The sequence below is a fragment of the Typha latifolia genome, chromosome 2 (genome assembly GCF_019914945.1).
Source record: "Typha latifolia isolate L0001 chromosome 2, TyphaL0001v2, whole genome shotgun sequence".
Classification (NCBI taxonomy): Eukaryota; Viridiplantae; Streptophyta; class Magnoliopsida; order Poales; family Typhaceae; genus Typha; species Typha latifolia.
The window spans coordinates 17,822,868-17,841,448 of record NC_133087.1 but is presented as its reverse complement, the minus strand read 5'-3'; the positions used below and the strand labels follow the sequence as shown (position 1 = coordinate 17,841,448).

At 39.0% G+C, this 18,581-nt stretch overlaps 5 protein-coding genes, 1 non-coding gene and 1 pseudogene across 6 annotated transcripts; 5 read left to right on the top strand and 2 right to left on the bottom strand.

Annotated features, from left to right (window-relative positions):
- The first annotated feature begins 1,984 nt into the window (after nt 1-1,984).
- LOC140782036 (ethylene-responsive transcription factor ERF071-like) lies at nt 1,985-3,373 on the top strand. The gene is made up of 2 exons (XM_073128373.1): nt 1,985-2,362; nt 2,529-3,373. The coding sequence occupies exons 1-2, from the start codon at nt 2,209-2,211 to the stop codon at nt 3,101-3,103; spliced, it is 729 nt and encodes a 242-aa protein (XP_072984474.1). The 5' UTR covers nt 1,985-2,208; the 3' UTR covers nt 3,104-3,373.
- A 219-nt stretch (nt 3,374-3,592) lies between these two features.
- On the top strand, nt 3,593-5,671 carry LOC140782035 (epoxide hydrolase 1-like; annotated as a pseudogene).
- Nucleotides 5,672-5,999: 328 nt separating this feature from the next.
- On the top strand, nt 6,000-7,775 carry LOC140782359 (epoxide hydrolase 1-like). Its single transcript, XM_073128882.1, has 4 exons — nt 6,000-6,302; nt 6,496-6,678; nt 6,797-7,023; nt 7,331-7,775. Exons 1-4 carry the CDS (start codon nt 6,018-6,020, stop codon nt 7,575-7,577), a joined length of 942 nt encoding a protein of 313 aa, XP_072984983.1. The 5' UTR covers nt 6,000-6,017; the 3' UTR covers nt 7,578-7,775.
- A 900-nt stretch (nt 7,776-8,675) lies between these two features.
- On the top strand, nt 8,676-10,669 carry LOC140782085 (epoxide hydrolase 1-like). The gene is made up of 4 exons (XM_073128454.1): nt 8,676-9,000; nt 9,141-9,314; nt 9,699-9,940; nt 10,324-10,669. Exons 1-4 carry the CDS (start codon nt 8,719-8,721, stop codon nt 10,568-10,570), a joined length of 945 nt encoding a protein of 314 aa, XP_072984555.1. The 5' UTR covers nt 8,676-8,718; the 3' UTR covers nt 10,571-10,669.
- Nucleotides 10,670-12,193: 1,524 nt separating this feature from the next.
- On the top strand, nt 12,194-15,055 carry LOC140781887 (epoxide hydrolase 1-like). The gene is made up of 4 exons (XM_073128170.1): nt 12,194-12,574; nt 12,728-12,910; nt 14,040-14,281; nt 14,659-15,055. Exons 1-4 carry the CDS (start codon nt 12,293-12,295, stop codon nt 14,903-14,905), a joined length of 954 nt encoding a protein of 317 aa, XP_072984271.1. The 5' UTR covers nt 12,194-12,292; the 3' UTR covers nt 14,906-15,055.
- Nucleotides 15,056-15,183: 128 nt separating this feature from the next.
- LOC140781888 (large ribosomal subunit protein eL18y-like) lies at nt 15,184-17,463 on the bottom strand. Its single transcript, XM_073128172.1, has 5 exons — nt 17,358-17,463; nt 17,188-17,277; nt 16,967-17,095; nt 16,697-16,882; nt 15,184-15,574 (listed from the first exon to the last, which is right to left on the bottom strand). The coding sequence occupies exons 1-5, from the start codon at nt 17,358-17,360 to the stop codon at nt 15,416-15,418; spliced, it is 567 nt and encodes a 188-aa protein (XP_072984273.1). The 5' UTR covers nt 17,361-17,463; the 3' UTR covers nt 15,184-15,415.
- LOC140783111 (small nucleolar RNA snoR53Y) lies at nt 16,357-16,433 on the bottom strand. Its single transcript, XR_012108064.1, has one exon. It is a non-coding gene; the product is annotated as a small nucleolar RNA snoR53Y (small nucleolar RNA).
- Nucleotides 17,464-18,581: the final 1,118 nt, after the last annotated feature.

Sequence of the window (18,581 nt, the reverse complement as noted above, 5' to 3'; positions counted from 1 at the left end):
ACTTGCAAGTAAGACTTGCACTTGCTTTTTATAAGCACTCAATCAGTGGGGATATAAAGTTGTTTGGAAATTAATTACTATTGGGCCTTACATGAATTGGGCTTCTCTAACATTTGCTATTGGGCTACCTCTGTTGGTGTTCTAAAGGGTTCAGGGTTCAAGAACAGTTAAGTTGTCTTCTTCTTCTTTCTTTTTCTTCTCCTTGAGATATGAGAGCTAAAAGTAGTTAGTTGGATGTTTGGCACGACTATTATGACCAGATGCAGTGACCCACGTCTCCATGGAGCTTCCTACCCTCTTTCCCCCATGTCGGAAAGATTCTAAAATAAGCATTAAACTATCTACGATTCTGGTCCCCCAGAAAGAAAAGAAAAAATATCTCATTACCTCTGACCGCCGCAGGCAAAGCCCACAGATTTAAAAAGAAAGAAAGAGAAAGATGTTCTAGACTTCTTCCATTGTGCCAATAGCTCTCTTCATATGTTTCATTATATATTCTTGTCTACATAAAAGTGACGGTTAATATTATAATGTTATTCATATATATATATATATATATATACATATACATATGAAAACTGTATAGCTTTCGTATACGGTACATGGGTATAACTACCAAAATTTAAGTTTGAACTTTGAGAGGGATCTTATTATAGTTAATCCTCAATCAACGTACAATAATCTTATAGTAAATAGAGGGGAAATCTTAAACCAAACGTCAAATTTGGAGGTCAATTGAGACTTTAGACGTACTTTTGTGTACGATAAAAATGTGTTATCGACTTAGTCCTCAAAGATAATATCGTAAGCGCTTCAGTCAACAAATATATATCCTTTGTTGGATGAAAACATATCGTTACGTAAACATAATTAATTATAACATCTCAAATCTTAATAATATTATATATGATGTATATAAATTGGCACTAACCCAAGTGGAATATAGCTTTGCATTCTTTTAACTTCTCTCATAAGTTCTCCCTCTTTGCAGGTAAAATATTATACTCTAATAAATATCTTGATATATATAAATTTTGGCATCATATCACCTTAATTTGCAAGAGAAGGATTGTCAACAGAACTATCTATTTTTTACTCGGTAACGGAGGCTCACCTAAGCACGAAGAGCGGATCATCTGCGTCGCCGTATGCATGAAGTTTTTGTAGTCCAGACTACGTGAGGTTCGACGGAAGAAGATGACCGTAGGAAATTCATACGCTCGGAGGCAGCAGACGATCCTGCTACGCCGTTTAAAAGAGTTTGATTACGTCTACCCTTCCGTGGGAAAACTGGGGGCTAAAATACAATGTGCTGACTCCACTTTTATTCTTTGGTCCTCCATCTATTATTTATTTCTTTCTTTGTTTATTTTATATAATTGGGTTTGGTGTCGACTGTCGGACCCCCCAAAAGTGATTGCTTACAGCCGACCTCTGGCTGGTGGATGTACAAAAAATTACGCACATCCTTCTAGTTTATCTTGGCATCTTTCAACATTTGCCCATGCCTTTCGTGATATTTACAATTAACAACACAATGTACCCCACTAAATCTTATGTTTTCTTCGTAGGTTAATTATTATAAATAAAGGGTATGAAATAACCGTTGACTCGATGAGAAAAAAATAAAATAAAAATTAATTTTAAAATTCGGGACGCTTAATTGAGCAGCTAGTGACACATCTTGGAAAGATTGAAATGACAATTGACCAATAACATCCCGAGATTTATCACTGATTGAGACGTTGTTCGATGTTAAAGCCAGACTTCGACCAAAAGATCTTTAGTAAAAATTATCTATCTTGCATTGACCAAAATGGAAAATTTATCGATGTTAGCACTGTAAATATGTGCAACTCTGAAGTCAAGAAGGCACGCGAACGAGAGAGTTTACGCGGTTCTGACCACACGCATCCACGTCACACCACGCCGAAGAAAATAATCGTATCCGCTGTAAATTTTACTTCTATCCTTACAGCTAAGCACTTTGCTTTTGCGTTTCTAGAGGAGAGAAGACGTACCTCTATATAAATCCGCTTCTAGTTCACCATTTCTTTCCCATAGTTTCCTTGTTCGGTCTCTTTCTCTCTTCTAAGTCTGATATTTTCTCTATTCCACACCATTTTCTTTCGTCTTCGTCGTCGTCTTCTTCTCGTTGATCTAAAGTAGAAAGGAGGGCAAAAGAGCAAGTAAAGAAACCTCGCAGCCATGTGTGGCGGCGCTATCATCTCCGACTTCATCCCTCCTCGCAATCGCTCTAATCGTTGCCTCTCCGGCTCGGACCTCTGGCCGGACGCCTCCTTCTCCTATTCCTACAACCGTGATTCCGACCTCGAGTCCCACCCATCTCCCCCCGAGAAAGGTACTCATTTTCCCTTTTTCTCTTCTCTGCTTCTCTTTTCTTTGCCCTTAAAAAGATGAGATTTTGAGAGATGGGTCTTGTTGTTTCGTAGGAAAAGATGAAATCTTTGTAAAAAAAGAAGAGATTTTGATATGAGTTTTTTTTTTTTTCTTCTTTTTGTTTTCAGTGACGAGGAAGAGGGAGCGAAAGAATCTCTACCGGGGAATCCGCCAGCGCCCATGGGGGAAATGGGCGGCCGAGATCCGTGATCCCATGAAGGGGGTAAGGGTATGGCTCGGCACCTTCGCCACCGCCGAGGAGGCGGCACGCGCCTACGACCGCGAAGCCCGCCGCATCCGAGGGAAGAAAGCCAAGGTCAACTTCCCCAACGAAGACCCCATTCCGGAGCCCCAACAATTCCAGCATCAGACGATTTCCCCTGTTCCATCTCTCTACCTCTCCTCCTCCACCCAGGAAACCAAGAATCCCTCCCCTGTCCCAGTTGCAAAGAATTGCGGAGATGTTCGTGAAGTACGAGAGCTGTCCGAGGAGTTGATGGCGTATGAGAACTATATGAACTTCTTTGGGATTCCATACATGGAAGGTGGAGGCGTGCCGCCGCCGGAGAAGGAGGTTGAGGAGGTGGTAGTGGTTGGACCCGTGGGAGTGGCCCAAGAGGTTGGAGCAACTGACTGCAATCAACACTTGACTACAGAGATACTGTGGAGCTTTGATGACATAGCTACTTCCATTGCTCTCTAATAAACGATGCTGCTGTTCTTGTACAGAGTTAAATTTTGCTCCACATCATCTCTTCTTTTCCCGATGCGAGTCTCGAATTCTAAGATAGTTGTTTATCAGGTTCTAGGAAAAGATTATCTTGTTGTGTCCCTCGTTAAATCCACTGTTGAAGTTTGGACGTTGTAAGCCTTAGTTTTCCCACATTTAAAATTTTATTCTGCTACTTTTCTCAAGAGAAAGGTAATTTGTAATCTGACAATTTATTGTAGTGAAATTCCCTTTACAATTCAAGTCTTACTTTATTCTAATCTGGCCTATTTATGTTTGGGCCTTAAAAGGGTCAAGCCCAAGTGCCTTAATGGAATAAAGGCAGAAAGGGATGGCCTACCAACTTCATATTAGCCTTCCAGCCGTGCGAATAGAACAAAGAATAAGGGCCAAAACACATGATGCTTATCATAATTCATTTACTATTAGACATTTGTGTGGTACCTACAAACTAATGTTCTATGAACTTGTTTATCTCTTGGATCTTAGGGTAGAAGCAAGATGTTAGAATAGATATTTTTCTTATGAAACACTTCACGATCAGGTTTCATTTGCCATCTATACTTCCACTAGTTGTTGTTGTCCAAAAGCAAAAAGGACGAAGGAGTATTAGAGGAAGCGAAGCATAAGCCTCTCTCTCTCCCCCCCACCCCACCCTCCCCTTATCTACGTTTGATTGGAGAGAGAATGTAATGACATCTATGATCTATCTAAATAAATGTTAGATTGCATCAAAACCCTCTGCTGCTGCTGCTGCTGCTGCTTATACTCTCCCAAGCCTGAGACCACCAAGACCCCAACGCCGGAGATGGACGGAGGAGGGCTAGAGGGGATCGCGCATCGGACGGTGGAGGTGAACGGGATCCGCATCCACGTGGCGGAGAAGGGGAGGGACCCGTCGTCCTGCTGATCCACGGCTTCCCGGAACTCTGGTACACGTGGCGCCACCAGATTCACGGGTTGGCAGCCCGCGGCTACCGCGCCGTCGCACCGGATCTCCGAGGGTACGGTGACTCCGACGCGCCGCTGGGAGCCGCCGCCTATTCCGTCTTCCACGTCGTCGGCGACCTCGTGGCCCTCATCGACGCCCTCGGCCAGGACAAGGTATTCGTGAACTTAAAAATAATAATTAGCTGAAAAGAAAGGGTGTTTGCTGCAAATCGCCACACACACTAAATTATGTCCGTTTTGTTTCTTTGTACACCATACAAAAGCACACGAAGGCATGTTTAATTATAAAAGGGCATGTATTAAAGAAAACTAATGGGAAAAAAAGAAGGAAAGATCGAAAAATAAAAAATTGGGGTTGCTTTTGCATTAATCGTCTTAACCTAATGGGTAGGTGTTTGTGGTGGGGCACGACTGGGGGGCGATGACGGCGTGGAGTCTGTGTATGTTTCGGCCGGAGAAGGTGAAGGCGTTGGTCAACCTTAGCGTACCGTTCTCGCCTCGGAATCCAACCAGGAAGCCGGTGGAGTTCTTAAGGTCTGTATACGGCGACGACTACTACATCTGCCGATTTCAGGTAATCTACCACAAGACCGAACACGTTGCAGACTTCTAAATCCATTTTGAAATGTTGCAATTCGGACCTTGAATTTTCAATATTTTATATATGAGCGTTTCTTACCTGTCTATTTTCAACTCAATTAAACGGGCCAAAGTTGGACTGGACTCGGATCATAAAATTTAAACATAGTCTGAGTCCGGTCCGAGTGCGAGTCCGATTTTACACACGTAAGATAAGCAAATGTCAACAAGGAAATATATATATATATATAATTCACACATATATTGGAGTTTGTTCTTAGAAAAAAAAAAAATTTAAAGTAGGGCGTGAATCTTTAAATAAATGGCAGTAATAATGCTATAACTTTGTATGAAAATGGTAGGAACCGGGAGAAGTAGAAGAAGAGTTTGGACGTCTCGGAACTACATGGGTGCTGAAGAAGTTTTTGACATATTACACTCCTGGTCCTCTATACATCCCCAAAGAAGGTTGGGGCTCACCAGATGACCAAATCCTTCTTCCTCCTTGGCTCTCAGAAGATGACATCAAATACTATGCAAGCAAATTCGACAAGACTGGCTTTACTGGACCATTGAACTACTATAGATCTTTAAACCTGTAAGTTAAATATATATATATACAAATGTTGTATATTAGCAACTTATGCTATTCATTTCTTCAGGGAAAAGAAAAAGTTCCTAATGATGTGAATTACTACTAACTGCTGGCAGGAACTGGGAGTTTACAGAGCCATGGACTGGAGCACATATAATGCTTCCAACTAAGTTTATTATGGGAGATAAAGACCTAACTTATAATGCTCCTGGGATGAAAGACTTCATAGACAAAGGGGGTTTCAAGAAATATGTTCCTCACCTGGAAGAAGTGGTTGTGATGAAAGGAGTAGGCCACTTCATCAATGAGGAGAAACCCAATGAGATCACTGATCACATTTATAATTTTATCAAGAAATTTTAGTATGTAATCTCAAGACAAAGCTATATGATTATTTAATACTCCTTTATATCGTATAATATTTCTGGCAGAATCAGTATATATATATATATATATATACCTTTAATACTAGTTGCATTGTGCACCATCGAAATGAGATAGATGCATGGGAAGGTTGGCATTTAAGGCTTTGGAAAGCTCCACCCGTGACAGAGTAAGAAGAAATCATTCCACCTACCACCGACCCTGACAAAAGAATTAATTCAACGCGTAACATTTCATCTGATCTTCACATTCCAAAGCAGCTTTACAAACTGGCTCCACCTTCTCATAATTAGAAGCTAGTAGAGTACCAAACTTCTCAACATTGTACTTAAGTGTCCTCTACAAGCAAGCAACAAGCGAGAAATTTTTTTTCCAAAAATGGAGGGGGAGATAAATCACAGGAGTCTACTTGTTAATGGCATTAACATGCACGTAGCTGAGAAGGGTGAAGGCGACGTAGTACTTCTCATTCATGGCTTCCCTGAGCTCTGGTACTCGTGGCGTCACCAGATCAAATCCCTCGCCGCCCGCGGCTACCGTGCCGTCGCTCCCGATCTCCGAGGCTTCGGCGATTCCGACGCCCCGGCCGACGCCGAAGCCTACACTATGCTTCACGTCGTCGGCGATCTCGTGGCTCTTATCGATGCCTTGGGGCAAGACAAGGTTGCGTGTACATCTCTCAAAACATATTAATTACTTTAAATTAATTACACTTGCACTCTTTCAACCATATATAGCTCATTTTCAGATAGACTTCTTTGAAGTAGTTTAAGAAACTTTATGGAATGTAAGAAGAATGAAAAATATATGCACTAATTTTTATTTTTTTTTGGGTAAATATTTTGGTGGAGAGAAGGTGTTTGTGGTGGGGCATGACTGGGGAGCAATAGCAGCGTGGAATCTGTGCATGTTTAGGCCGGACAAAGTGAAGGCATTAGTTAATCTAAGTGTGGCTTTTATGCCTCGGAATTCGCACCTGAAGCCAGTGAAGACGCTTAGAGCCGTCTATGGAGATGATTACTATGTTTGTGCCTTCCAGGTCTGTTAATTAATTATTAGCTAATCTCCAGCTCATGGATAAGCTTTATCATCTCTCTTTTGATATCATAAGCATCTTAGAAACCTTTCAAACGATGTGATCAATGTAACGAATGCAGGAACCTGGAAGAATGGAAGCTGAGTTTGCTCAAACTAAGACAGCATTACTAATGAGGAAGTTCTTAACATTCCATGATTCAAGCCCAATTTATGGAATTGGTTCGCCACCCACCAAGGAGATTGTTCTTCCATCCTGGCTGTCAGAGGAGGACATCAACTATTTTGCTAGCAAATTTGATAAGTCTGGCTTCACTGGAGGATTAAACTACTACAGAGCTTTAGACTTGTATGTACTCAATTAATGCACTAATCTATCTCATTATAATTCATATGAAGAGATATTATAATTTACCCTCCCGTAAAAATATAGTCTGATTTATAAATAGATAGGTAGTTTGGTCATTCTGTTATTTATTCATGGCAGAAAATCTTGGCATCAATAAAACATTGTTAATCTTGGACGAAAAACCTAATTGGATCATATAAAATTTAAGTACGTAAATTTTAAAGCAGAAGAAGTAAGTTAAAACTAAGCTAAATCATGGAGTTGTGAAGTACAATTTGCTCTTCATAACAATAAATTTTACATGCAGAAACTGGGAGCTCACATCACCATGGACAGGAGTGCAGATCAAAGTGCCAGTCAAGTTTATTGTGGGAGATCAAGATTTAACATACAATTTCCCAGGTGTCAAAGATTATATACACAAGGGTGGATTCAAAAAGGATGTTCCTCTCTTAAATGATGTTATCATCATGGAAGGAGTTGGCCACTTCATCAACCAAGAGAAACCACAGGAGATTGCTGATCATATCTATGACTTCATCCAGAAATTTTAGTCAAATTCCACTCAGATGACTCCCTCTTAATTCTAATCTGGATCATATGGCTGTCACTTAGTCTGCTCTTGGTCGTATTGCAATCTAATCTTACAGAGAGGTTCTGTACTTTAGTATGCTACTTACGACATGGTATGCTATGCTACTAATGAGAGATCTCTCAATAAGATATATAAAATAACTCAGAAGCTTATCTTATTAGGCAGTGGAATAGCAACGTTGTTCTAAATTTTCCAAGGAATAGATTGGATGACATTAGTCTAAGTTCCACCTAATAAAGATAGATTTCTATTCTCACCTTGGAAATTGCAACCAACTTTGTAAATAAAGCATAACAGTCAAGCCATCTTTTAGGACGAGCTACAAATAAACTAAACGCAATTCTTTGTCCCAATTAGTCAAGCAAACTTTTGGACTAGTTATAATTATCAGGACCGGATCGAATTGATGAACCAACCACGGTCCGAATTGGTTCAGTTTTGTTATCATATCAGATAAGCAATGATTGGATAAAAAAACATATTTAATTATTCTATTTCATATCTAATGGTATTTTAGGCCTAAAATTTTAAAAATATTTAGTTTATAACATATTTGAAGTTTTTTAATTAGTTTTTTTTATTATAAATATACCCTTATCTCAAAATACATAATTTTTGTAACTACGTCTTTAAAAAGACTTTATTTTTATTTAAAACTACCATTAAAATTTAAACAATTTAGATATTAAAAAAAAAGTTAAAAAAATATATTTTTTATTATTTTATATTAAACTACTTAGTTTAAAAATTAATCACGAGGGTTTCAATATAAATAACATAAGTTTTGAAAGATATACATACAATTATACTATTTCAATAGATATTTTTTACTTCTAAAATATTTAAGTTTGTATATTATTTAAATATTTTTTAAGAATTAGCTAACGAACCAGGTGAACTACCGAGACCGGTAAGCACGGGATCCGACTTCTGACCGGTTCGGTAGGAGACTAATTTACAAACAAACAAAAAGCATTTCTTTGCCATTTCCGACCAACAGCAATGTGGATAAACCATATTTTAGACTATATATATATATATATATATATATCCCTTTTGAAAAGAGAAGCAGAGCACACAGAGGCGGGGGAGAGAGCGAGATGGAGACCATCACCCATCGCACCGTAGCAGTGAACGGCATCAACCTGCACATAGCTGAGAAGGGAGAAGGCCCAGTAGTCCTATTCCTTCATGGCTTCCCGGAGCTCTGGTACTCATGGCGCCACCAGATAATCTCCCTTGCCGCCCGTGGATACCGCGCCGTCGCTCCTGACCTCCGCGGCTACGGTGACTCCGACGCCCCTCCTTCCGTCTCCTCTTACACCGTCTTACACGTCATCGGCGACCTCGTCGCCCTCATCGAACTCCTTGGCCAAGAGAAAGTAACTCTTTCCCCTTATGAAAGACCAATCTTGTTTCACTTGTTATGGTTTCTGCCCGCAAATGTTAAAAAAAGAAAAGAGAAAAAGCGATCTTGGTCTCTAATTTTTACTTCCTGGTTGACTTGTTTTGTGCCCACCAGGTGTTTGTGGTGGCCCAGGCGGTAATAGCGTGGTACCTCTGCTTGCTACGGCCGGATAAGGTGAAGGCTTTCGTTAATTTGAGCGTGCCATTCAAGGCTAGGCAGCCGGATAGGAAACCCTTGGATGCGATAAGGGCTACCTTTGGTGACGACCACTATGCCTGTAGGTTCCAGGTACGTCAACCTTTTACTTATAACAAATTAGATAACTAACCTTTTGCAACTCACAAGGACAGTACTAAATTCTGGTCTCTAAGATTGAAAATCCCATTCATTTGCCTCAGAGGATGTCTTTTGTGACCCCTTCAATAGTTCACATATGCCTGGATGTATAATTAAGTGTATTAGGACAGAGAGACTCGTCGGTCAGGAGCATATCGTTAAGGCTTAATGTTTGTTATTATTGGTTTCTATCAGATGTTGCCGAATAGGCATCCAATCTTATTTATTGTTGAATATAAAAAAAAGAAATACTTGTAGTTACTCAGTTCATGCCTTATACTTTCCTTTATTTGTCCAACAAAGTTGTTACATGCATACATATATGATGTTTTCTAGGATCCTGGAACGGTAGAAGCTGAATTTGCTCAAATCGGTACTCCACTGATACTGAAGAAATTCTTAACTTATCGCAAGCCAGAAGTACTTATTGTGCCCAAGGAGAAAGGATTTGGAGGAACCCTTGGTACAGTGACCAGCTTGCCTTCTTGGCTGTCAGAAGAAGATATAAGCTACTTTGCCAGCAAATTCGAGAAGTCGGGCTTTACCGGAGGATTGAACTACTATCGGTGCATGAACTTGTACGCTTTCTTGCACTCTACTTTTTCTTTCAAGTCTCAACATAACATCTTATGGTTAAGTATCAAACTCAGAGAAGTCAGGCAGAGTACTAATACTTTAGTTCATAGTGACATCTTCCGATTTGATCTGATCATAATAATAATTTAAAGCACGAGAATATGAATAACATACCGGGGTAAGCATCGGTCTGCCAGCTCTTTCTCCTAATCATCAAGAATGTTAATTGCTTTCATGTGGGACTATAAGTTATGAAAAAACTATGATACAAAATTCCCTTTAATAAGTATGAAATCATTAAGCACTACCAAGTGATGTTCATAATTTTTTACACCTTATCTTCTGAAAATTGAAATGCTTAAATTGCTTGTTGCTTGGTATGCAGGAACTGGGAGCTGACAGCACCATGGACTGGAGTTCCAATAAAAGTACCAGTGAAGTTTATTGTTGGTGATCTGGACGTGACATATCATATGCCAGGAATTCAAAACTACATACACAATGGTGGCTTCAACAAGGAAGTTCCATTTCTTCAGGAAGTTGTTGTTATGGAAGGAGTAGGTCACTTCATCAACCAGGAGAAGCCGCATGAGATCTCTGATCACATATATGAGTTCATTCAGAAGTTCTGATCTTATCGTTCCAGAATTCGTGTAATACTGACCTTGTTTGGGTTGCCTGCTGTTACTACATTACTACAAATAAGAGCTGCTGACCTGCTTCTCATGAAACTTCTCAAAATTGTGACCTAAATATCTTCTGTTTAATATTAGAGCTGATAAACGTATGTTAATTACTACTACATAAAATATCGAGTCCTCAAAGTTTGGTAGTAATAAAGCAGAAGTCTAGAAGCATATATTCAAATAAAACTAAGAGTTCACATTTATTACAAGATCATAGCAAATGGATGAAAGCTGTAAATTGAGAAAGTTTGACATCACTGTTATAATGAACAAACTATGTACAAGTAGATAGATGTAAGACTCCAAAACAAAAAGGTCGGAATAACAACCACCTAACTCTAGAGAAGAGTATGTTTCATTCTACAACACTTAATTTTATCAGCCAAAAGGACAAGCTGAGCTAAAATACCCGGAAAACGAGGCCTGACTCAAGTACATAAAAGTCATAAGCCAGACCACATATGTAAGGTTTACAACTCAACTTACTTGAATCATAAACAGTAGCCAGCTTGAGCATTAAACCAAGACAAGCATCAGCATAGTACTATAGATTGAAAACGTTAATGATAATGGGAAATAAGGAAGGAAAAAAACAAAGACCACCTTTATAGAATTTGAAAGTGGTACTGCCTACACTGGTTAAGAAGCAAATATAATTCAAATTATACTTCAAAACTGTTACATAGCTTGGGAAGTACAACTTTTACATGCAGAAACTGGGAGCTCACATCTCCATGGACAGGAGTGCAGATCAAAGTGCCAGTCAAGTTTATTGTGGGAGATCGAGATTTAACATACAATTTCCCAGGTGTCAAAGATTATTATATACACAAGGGTGGATTCAAAAAGGATGTTCGTTCCTCTCTTAAATGATGTTATCATCATGGAAGGAGTTAACCACTTCATCAACCAAGAGAAAAGCCACAGGAGATTGCTGATCATATATCTATGACTTCATCCCAGAAATTTTAGTCAAATTCCACTCAGATGACTCCCCTCTTAATTCTAACCGGGATCATATGGCTGTCACTTAGTCTGCTCTTGGTCGTATTGCAATCTAATCTTACAGAGAGGTTCTGTACTTTAGTATGCTACTTACGACATGGTATGCTATGCTACTAATGAGAGATCTCTCAATAAGATATATAAAATAACTCAGAAGCTTATCTTATTAGGCAGTGGAATAGCAACGTTGTTCGAAATCTTCCAAGGAGAAAAATTAGTAATTTGCACAGGAGATTGGATGACATTATAGTCTAAGTTCCACCTGATAAAGATTGATTTGTATTGGGATCGTTCAGAAATCCTCACCTTGAAAATTGCAACCAACTTAGTAAACAGGTCAAGCTATCTTTTGGGAGTAAAAAATCAAATAAAAAAATGAATTTTTTGTCCCAATTAGTCAACCTGCCCTTTTGGACTAATTACAAAAAATAAAAAATAAAACGCATTACTTCCGACCACACAGGCACAGCAATTTGAATGAACTATTTTTAGATAATTTTTATATAATTCACAAAAAGAGTTTGAGGTCCAATAATGAAATTTATAAATAATAAATTTGAGAAGGGTATTAATGCAAAAGAAACACACATCGCGAATAAGAAACTGAAAAGAGAAGCAAAAGACGCCTCTTGGAGAGAGAGAGAGAGAGAGAGAGAGAGAGAGATGGAGACCATCACCCACCGCACCGTAGCAGTCAACGGCATCAATCTGCACATAGCCGAGAAGGGAGAAGGGCCAGTAGTCCTCTTCCTTCATGGCTTCCCGGAGCTCTGGTACTCATGGCGCCACCAAATACTCTCCCTTGCTGGCCGTGGCTACCGCGCCGTCGCCCCGGACCTTCGAGGCTACGGTGACTCCGACGCCCCTCCTTCGATCTCCTCTTACACCGCCTTACACATCATCGGCGACCTCGTCGCCCTCATCGAACTCCTTGGCCAAGATAAAGTAACTCTTTCCCCTTATAAAAGACCAATCTTTCTCTCCAATTTTTAAGTTTCACTTGATATAGTTTCTGTCCGCAAACCCTTAGATAATGTAAAAAGAGCGATCTTGGTCTCTATTTTTTAGTTCTTAGTTGATTTGTTTTGTGCCGACCAGGTGTTCGTGGTGGGGCACGATTGGGGGGCGGCAATAGCGTGGTACCTCTGCTTGCTACGGCCGGATAAGGTGAAGGCTTTGGTTAATTTGAGCGTATCATTCACAGCTAGGCGGCCGGATAGGAAACCCCTGGATACGATAAGGGCTATCTTTGGTGACGACCACTATATCTGCAGGTTCCAGGTACGTCAAGCTTCCAGCGAAAAAGAAATTAGATAACTAATTTTTTGTAACACACGTGGAGTGTACTAAAGTCTGATCTCTAAGATTGAAAATCCCATTAATTTGCCTCAGAGGATGTCTTTTGTGACCCCTTAATAGTTCACATATGCCTGGAAGTATAATTAAGGCATTGATTTGCAGGCCCTACACTTTATAGTGCCTGATTTCCACTATGAAGTTCCGGCAAAGACATGTGGTCGTTCTCACAAATGAGACAGTATTGTTAAATTTTATTTCTAAGTCCTCTTCTTACTATGAGTTTATTTTTCTATTATACTGCCACAAAATAACTGTAAGTGGACCATAAGGTCTTCCTTTTAAAGTCTGTACAATGAGGAACAAGGATAAAGGAATTGCATTTGTTACTTGTAAAACAAATTGGAAGCGAGTGATCCTTGAACCTCTGGTTCAGCACAAAATAGATAGACTGATTTAGCACCCAAAATAAGCGCTAGGTTTTGAGAAGCAGTAGGAGAGGAACCTACTCTGTATTAGGAAAGAGAGGCTCGTCAAGAGCATATCGTTAAGGCTCATTGGTTTCTATCAAATGTTGCCGAATAGGCATCCAATCTTATTTATTGTGGAAATATAAACCAAACATAGGTATGCATCAAAATATTACCTACTCATTAGTTTTTATTGAATAATCATTGTCTAAATCTACTTTGAGGTTTGGACTTTATGCACAAATCGAAAATTATGCCTTTGAACTTCAGAGTGAAAGCTTTGACCAGGACTCTCTTTTAGATCAGTACATGTTTAATTGTTTATTACAATCCCAGTTATAGTTGCATATAATTATCATGGATATAATGTTATTCTAAATGAAATTCACTTCTATCCCTCTGTCTGGATTGTTTTAGCACTTCGGTGACATCTTCCCTTGAAAGGAATTTAAGACTATCTGCTTCTTTTACCATGTTACAGCTGCTTGGTTTCCTTTTAGGCTGAAGTTGATGTAAAACTTCCATCTAACAGATGATTTGACTTTCCTCAACAAAAATAAAAACTTGTAGTTACTCAGTTCATGCCTTACCCGTCCCCTTATTTGTCCAATAAAGTTGTTACATGCATATATGATGTTTTGTAGGAACCTGGAACGGTAGAGGCTGAATTTGCTCGTATCGGTACTCCACTGTTACTGAAGAAATTCTTAACGTATCGCAAGCCAAAAGCAATTATTGTACCCAAGGAGAAAGGATTTGGAGGAAGCCTTGATACAGTGATCAGCTTGCCTTCTTGGCTGTCAGAAGAGGATATAAGCTACTTTGCCAGCAAATTCGAGAAGTCAGGCTTTACTGGAGGATTGAACTACTATCGGTGCATGGACTTGTACGTTTCTTGCACTTTACTTTTTCTTCCAAGTCCCAACATAACATCTTATGGTTAAGCTATCAAACTCAAAGGAGTCAGGCAGAGTACTAATACTTTAGTTCAAAATGACATCTTCGGATTTGATCTGATCATATAATTTAAAGCGCGCGGATATGAGTAAAACACTGGGGTAAGCATCGGTGTGCCAGCTCTTTCTCATAATTATCAAGAATGTTAATTGCTCTCATTTGGGATTATAAGTTATGAAAAAACTATGATCCGAGATTCCCTTTAATATGTATGATATCAGTAAGCACTACCAAGTGAAGTTCATAAGTTTACACCTTATCTTCTTAAAATTGAAATGCTTAAATTGCTTGGTGCTTGGTATGCAGGAATTGGGAGCTGACAGCACCATGGACTGGAGTTCCAATAAAAGTACCAGTGAAATTTATCGTTGGTGATTTGGACTTAACATATCATACGCCAGGAATCCAAAACTACATACACAATGGTGGCTTCAACAAGGATGTTCCATATCTTCAGGACGTTGTTGTTATGGAAGGAGTAGGTCACTTCATCAACCAGGAGAAGCCGCATGAGATCTCTGATCACATATATGAGTTCATTCAGAAGTTCTGATCCTACCGTTCCAGAACTCTTTGTAATAATACTGCCCTTTTATAGGACTCTACGTGATCACCTGCTGCTCATGAAACTCCTCAAAACTTGACGAAATAAGCTTCTGATTGATAATGGCGGTGATAAAAGTTTAACTACTATTATGAGCTACGAGTCCGCATTGTTGTTCCATTCTAGTGTAATAGCACCCCGGAAGTACGATTTCTTCTTACGAAGTGGTGTACCAAAGGTTTAGAATCCGTAAAATTTAGTATTAGTGAAGCAGAAGTCTAGAAGCATTCAATCAGAAGTAAGAATTCACATTTATTACAAGACATAGCAAATGGATGAAAGCTGTAAAATAGAGAGTTTGACATCACAATGATCAAAGATATCAAAATTCATACCATCCAATACAAATGACATTTCTGCCAAAATTTGGAAAGCAGTTGTAAACAATGGAGGGAGATCCTTAGCACAAACAAAGTAGCACTTTTAGTTCCTTGAGCTATAACATTAAAATAAACCATCTCAAACCCTAAATCCCCTGCTGTTTCTCCTTCCTCTGGCCTTTTCAAATTTCCTTCCCTTTGCTCGTACGTAGGGCTTTGTGTGGCTGTGTGGAACTCCAGGTGCCTTACCAAAGTGCCTCACAGCTTCCCTAGCATTCTTTGGACCCCTTAGAAGAACCTACAAAATTGGACAGAGAGTTGTAATGAGCAGGATACAAAATACAAATTGTGTACAAGTAGATGTAGGACTCTAAACCAAAAGTCTGGAGAAGAGTGTGCTTCATTCTACAACACTTGATTTTATCAGCGAAAAGGACAAGCTGAGCTAAAATATCCGAAAAACAAGGCCCGACTCGAGTACATAAAAGTCATAACCCTCTATTATATACATCATATAGTTTCCCTCGAAATATTTTTAGTAGAAAAACAGAGCAGCTTTACAGAATTTGAAAATGCTACATATACTGGTTAAGAGGCAAATATAATTCAAATTATACATCAAAAATGTTTGCTCAGATAATGTTCTAGTTCGATCTCTGATATTCCTCTGAAAGGAAAATCTCATAGTGAGCTGGGATTGAAATATATCGTCATCGCAACAAGCTTTAGAAGTGAAACATCACAAAACTGGGGAAAAATGAAGGTAGAACTTGCCCCAAAAAAAAAACCCAATGAAACATGAAAACCACAACTGCAAGTTCATAGAAAAATGGCCCAATCACTGATATCATAGAAAAATGGCCCAACCACAGGATGGGTCATATTATGTAAAACCATTCACCAAGTGACATCAAAGAAATAGTCCAATCAAATTACATTAAACATAAAACATCAAATTTGACAAAAAGCGAGTTTTCTTGCACCAACTCCGCCAATATAATTTAAAAACTTGATATTATCCAAACTATCACAAAATTATAAGATAACAGAAGAAACAGCTCAGCTCAACTAAAACTGATTGATTCCCTCAGGCCAATAAGAAGTGTGTCGTCATAAAATCAGAATTAGCATGGTATTGATCAAACATCATCGGGAACCAAACTTACATAAGTGCATCTACAAGAAAACGGATGAAAGTCCGTTACTTTTCAGTTCCACTACTAAAAGGACAAAAGGTGATCGCATACTTCATAAGAATTACCAAAAATAAAACATTCGGGAAAGAAACAAGTCATCTTACATAAATGTAAGAGGTATTATACGACCTAAAATGGCATACCTTCACATTGAATGTAACGAAACCTAGACTACATGTAAAGTTTTACCAAGAAAATGGCCATGTTTTGAAAACCATCCTTACCGTATTCTGTCCAAGAGGAGCAGAAAGAGCGAGCTGGTCAAAGGTCAGGCACTCTCCTCCAGCATTGACAATCCGAGCTCTCGCCGTCTCCGTAAACCTCAGTGCGGTCACCTTCATCGCTGGAACCTCGTACACCCTCTTGTCATCAGTCACCGACCCAACAATGACTGCGATCTTGCCCTCCGGCTGCCACCATAATATGCAACTCATAACACCGAACATGAAGAGACCGGGGGAAAGATTTATAGCATTAATCCATAGATATTAAACCTTTCCGTCCATGAAGGTGACAAGTCTCTTGAGGGAGATCGGAGGACGATTAGTCCTGCTCATGAAGAGCCGCTTCAAGATCACCGCGTTAAACTTGCTACCAGTCCTCCTAACCAGAAACCTATAGAGCTGATCCGAGAACGGAAGAAGAGAACACCTTTACCTCAAGGCAAAGTAGGTCGAATCGATTCCAAAATCAAAGAGATCCGATCAGTTCTCACCTTGACGAGAAGCTTGAGGTAGACATCATCGGATCTGGGCGCCGTGCGCTTCACCTTCTTGCTCCTTCCTCCGGCAACGAGATCGATACCCTACGAAGAAGGAATAAGAAAGAATGAGATACAAATTGAAGGATTAAGCTTCCGTTTGGGTTTCGAAGGAAGAAGGTCACCATGTCTGCTGATCCGCGGCGGCTCTGGTCCTAGGGTTTTAGAATCGTAACCCTCGACTAACATCGTGGACTCGCGTTTAGTATTTAAAGGAAAAATGGGGTACAGTGTGCTTGCGGTTCACGGGAATTAATTAGCCAGACTCCTTACGATAGGTTCCGGGAGATCCTAGCGGTTCGTTTAGTTATAGTTAACGGTTACGATTGATGAACTGTGACGAACATTTTCGTCTAATGCCTTGTATTCGGTACAGTCGGCCACTCGGGCATCAACCTATGGCACGATCCGCAAAAGGTGGACCCGAATCCGACATGAACTTAATGGGCTGGGCCTACATTAGGCGACAATTTGATTTAATCTACAACGATTTTTATAAATCACACCCTACATTTTGCCTATTTTATAATTCGCACGCCGTCTTTGAGGATTTTATAACACTACCCATCATTTTCCTTATATTGTTCATTTAACACTCTGAGTTAACTTAACCTAACTATAAACTGAATAATACTAGAAAAAGAATATTCTGTTATAATCCACTATGTAATTTATAACATTCTTAAATTACTCTTCTACTTTAACTCTAATTTTATTCATAACATGAACATCCATATTTGTTGCTTTTTTTCAAACCACGGAGAATATCATCTAAATGCCAAGCCAATCTTAGAGCAGATGGGGAGGGAGATGAAATAAAATTAGAAAAAGATGGAAAAAAATAGGTAAAGTTGGGGAAAGCTTCTGAGGCTTATATGTGGTAGAGATTTTAGAGGATTCTTATGCGTTGTGGGTTTTGATATTATAATTTTGTGAGGTAGGATTTAATTATAGATAAAAGGATTTAGGTTTTATAGAGTTAGGATTTAATTCGGGGAAAAATGATTTATAAGAATTTAGGTTATGTCATAACTTTTTAAGAGTATTTTAATAATTTTTGAACTAAAGTCACATAAACTATATGACATGGTTAATATCAGTTAACTAAAGTAACGTTAGGGTGTTAAATAAACATTATAGAAAAAATAAGGGTCGCGTTATAAAATAAAATTCTCATAGACAGAATGCAAATCATAAAATAAGCAAAAATAGGCAAAATATAGAATGTGATTTGTAAAAATTCCTAATCTACAAATAGACTTGAGAAGAGCATATAACCTAGAAGAATGGATTTCTAAATGGCAGCATATATATATATATATATATATATATATATATATATATATATA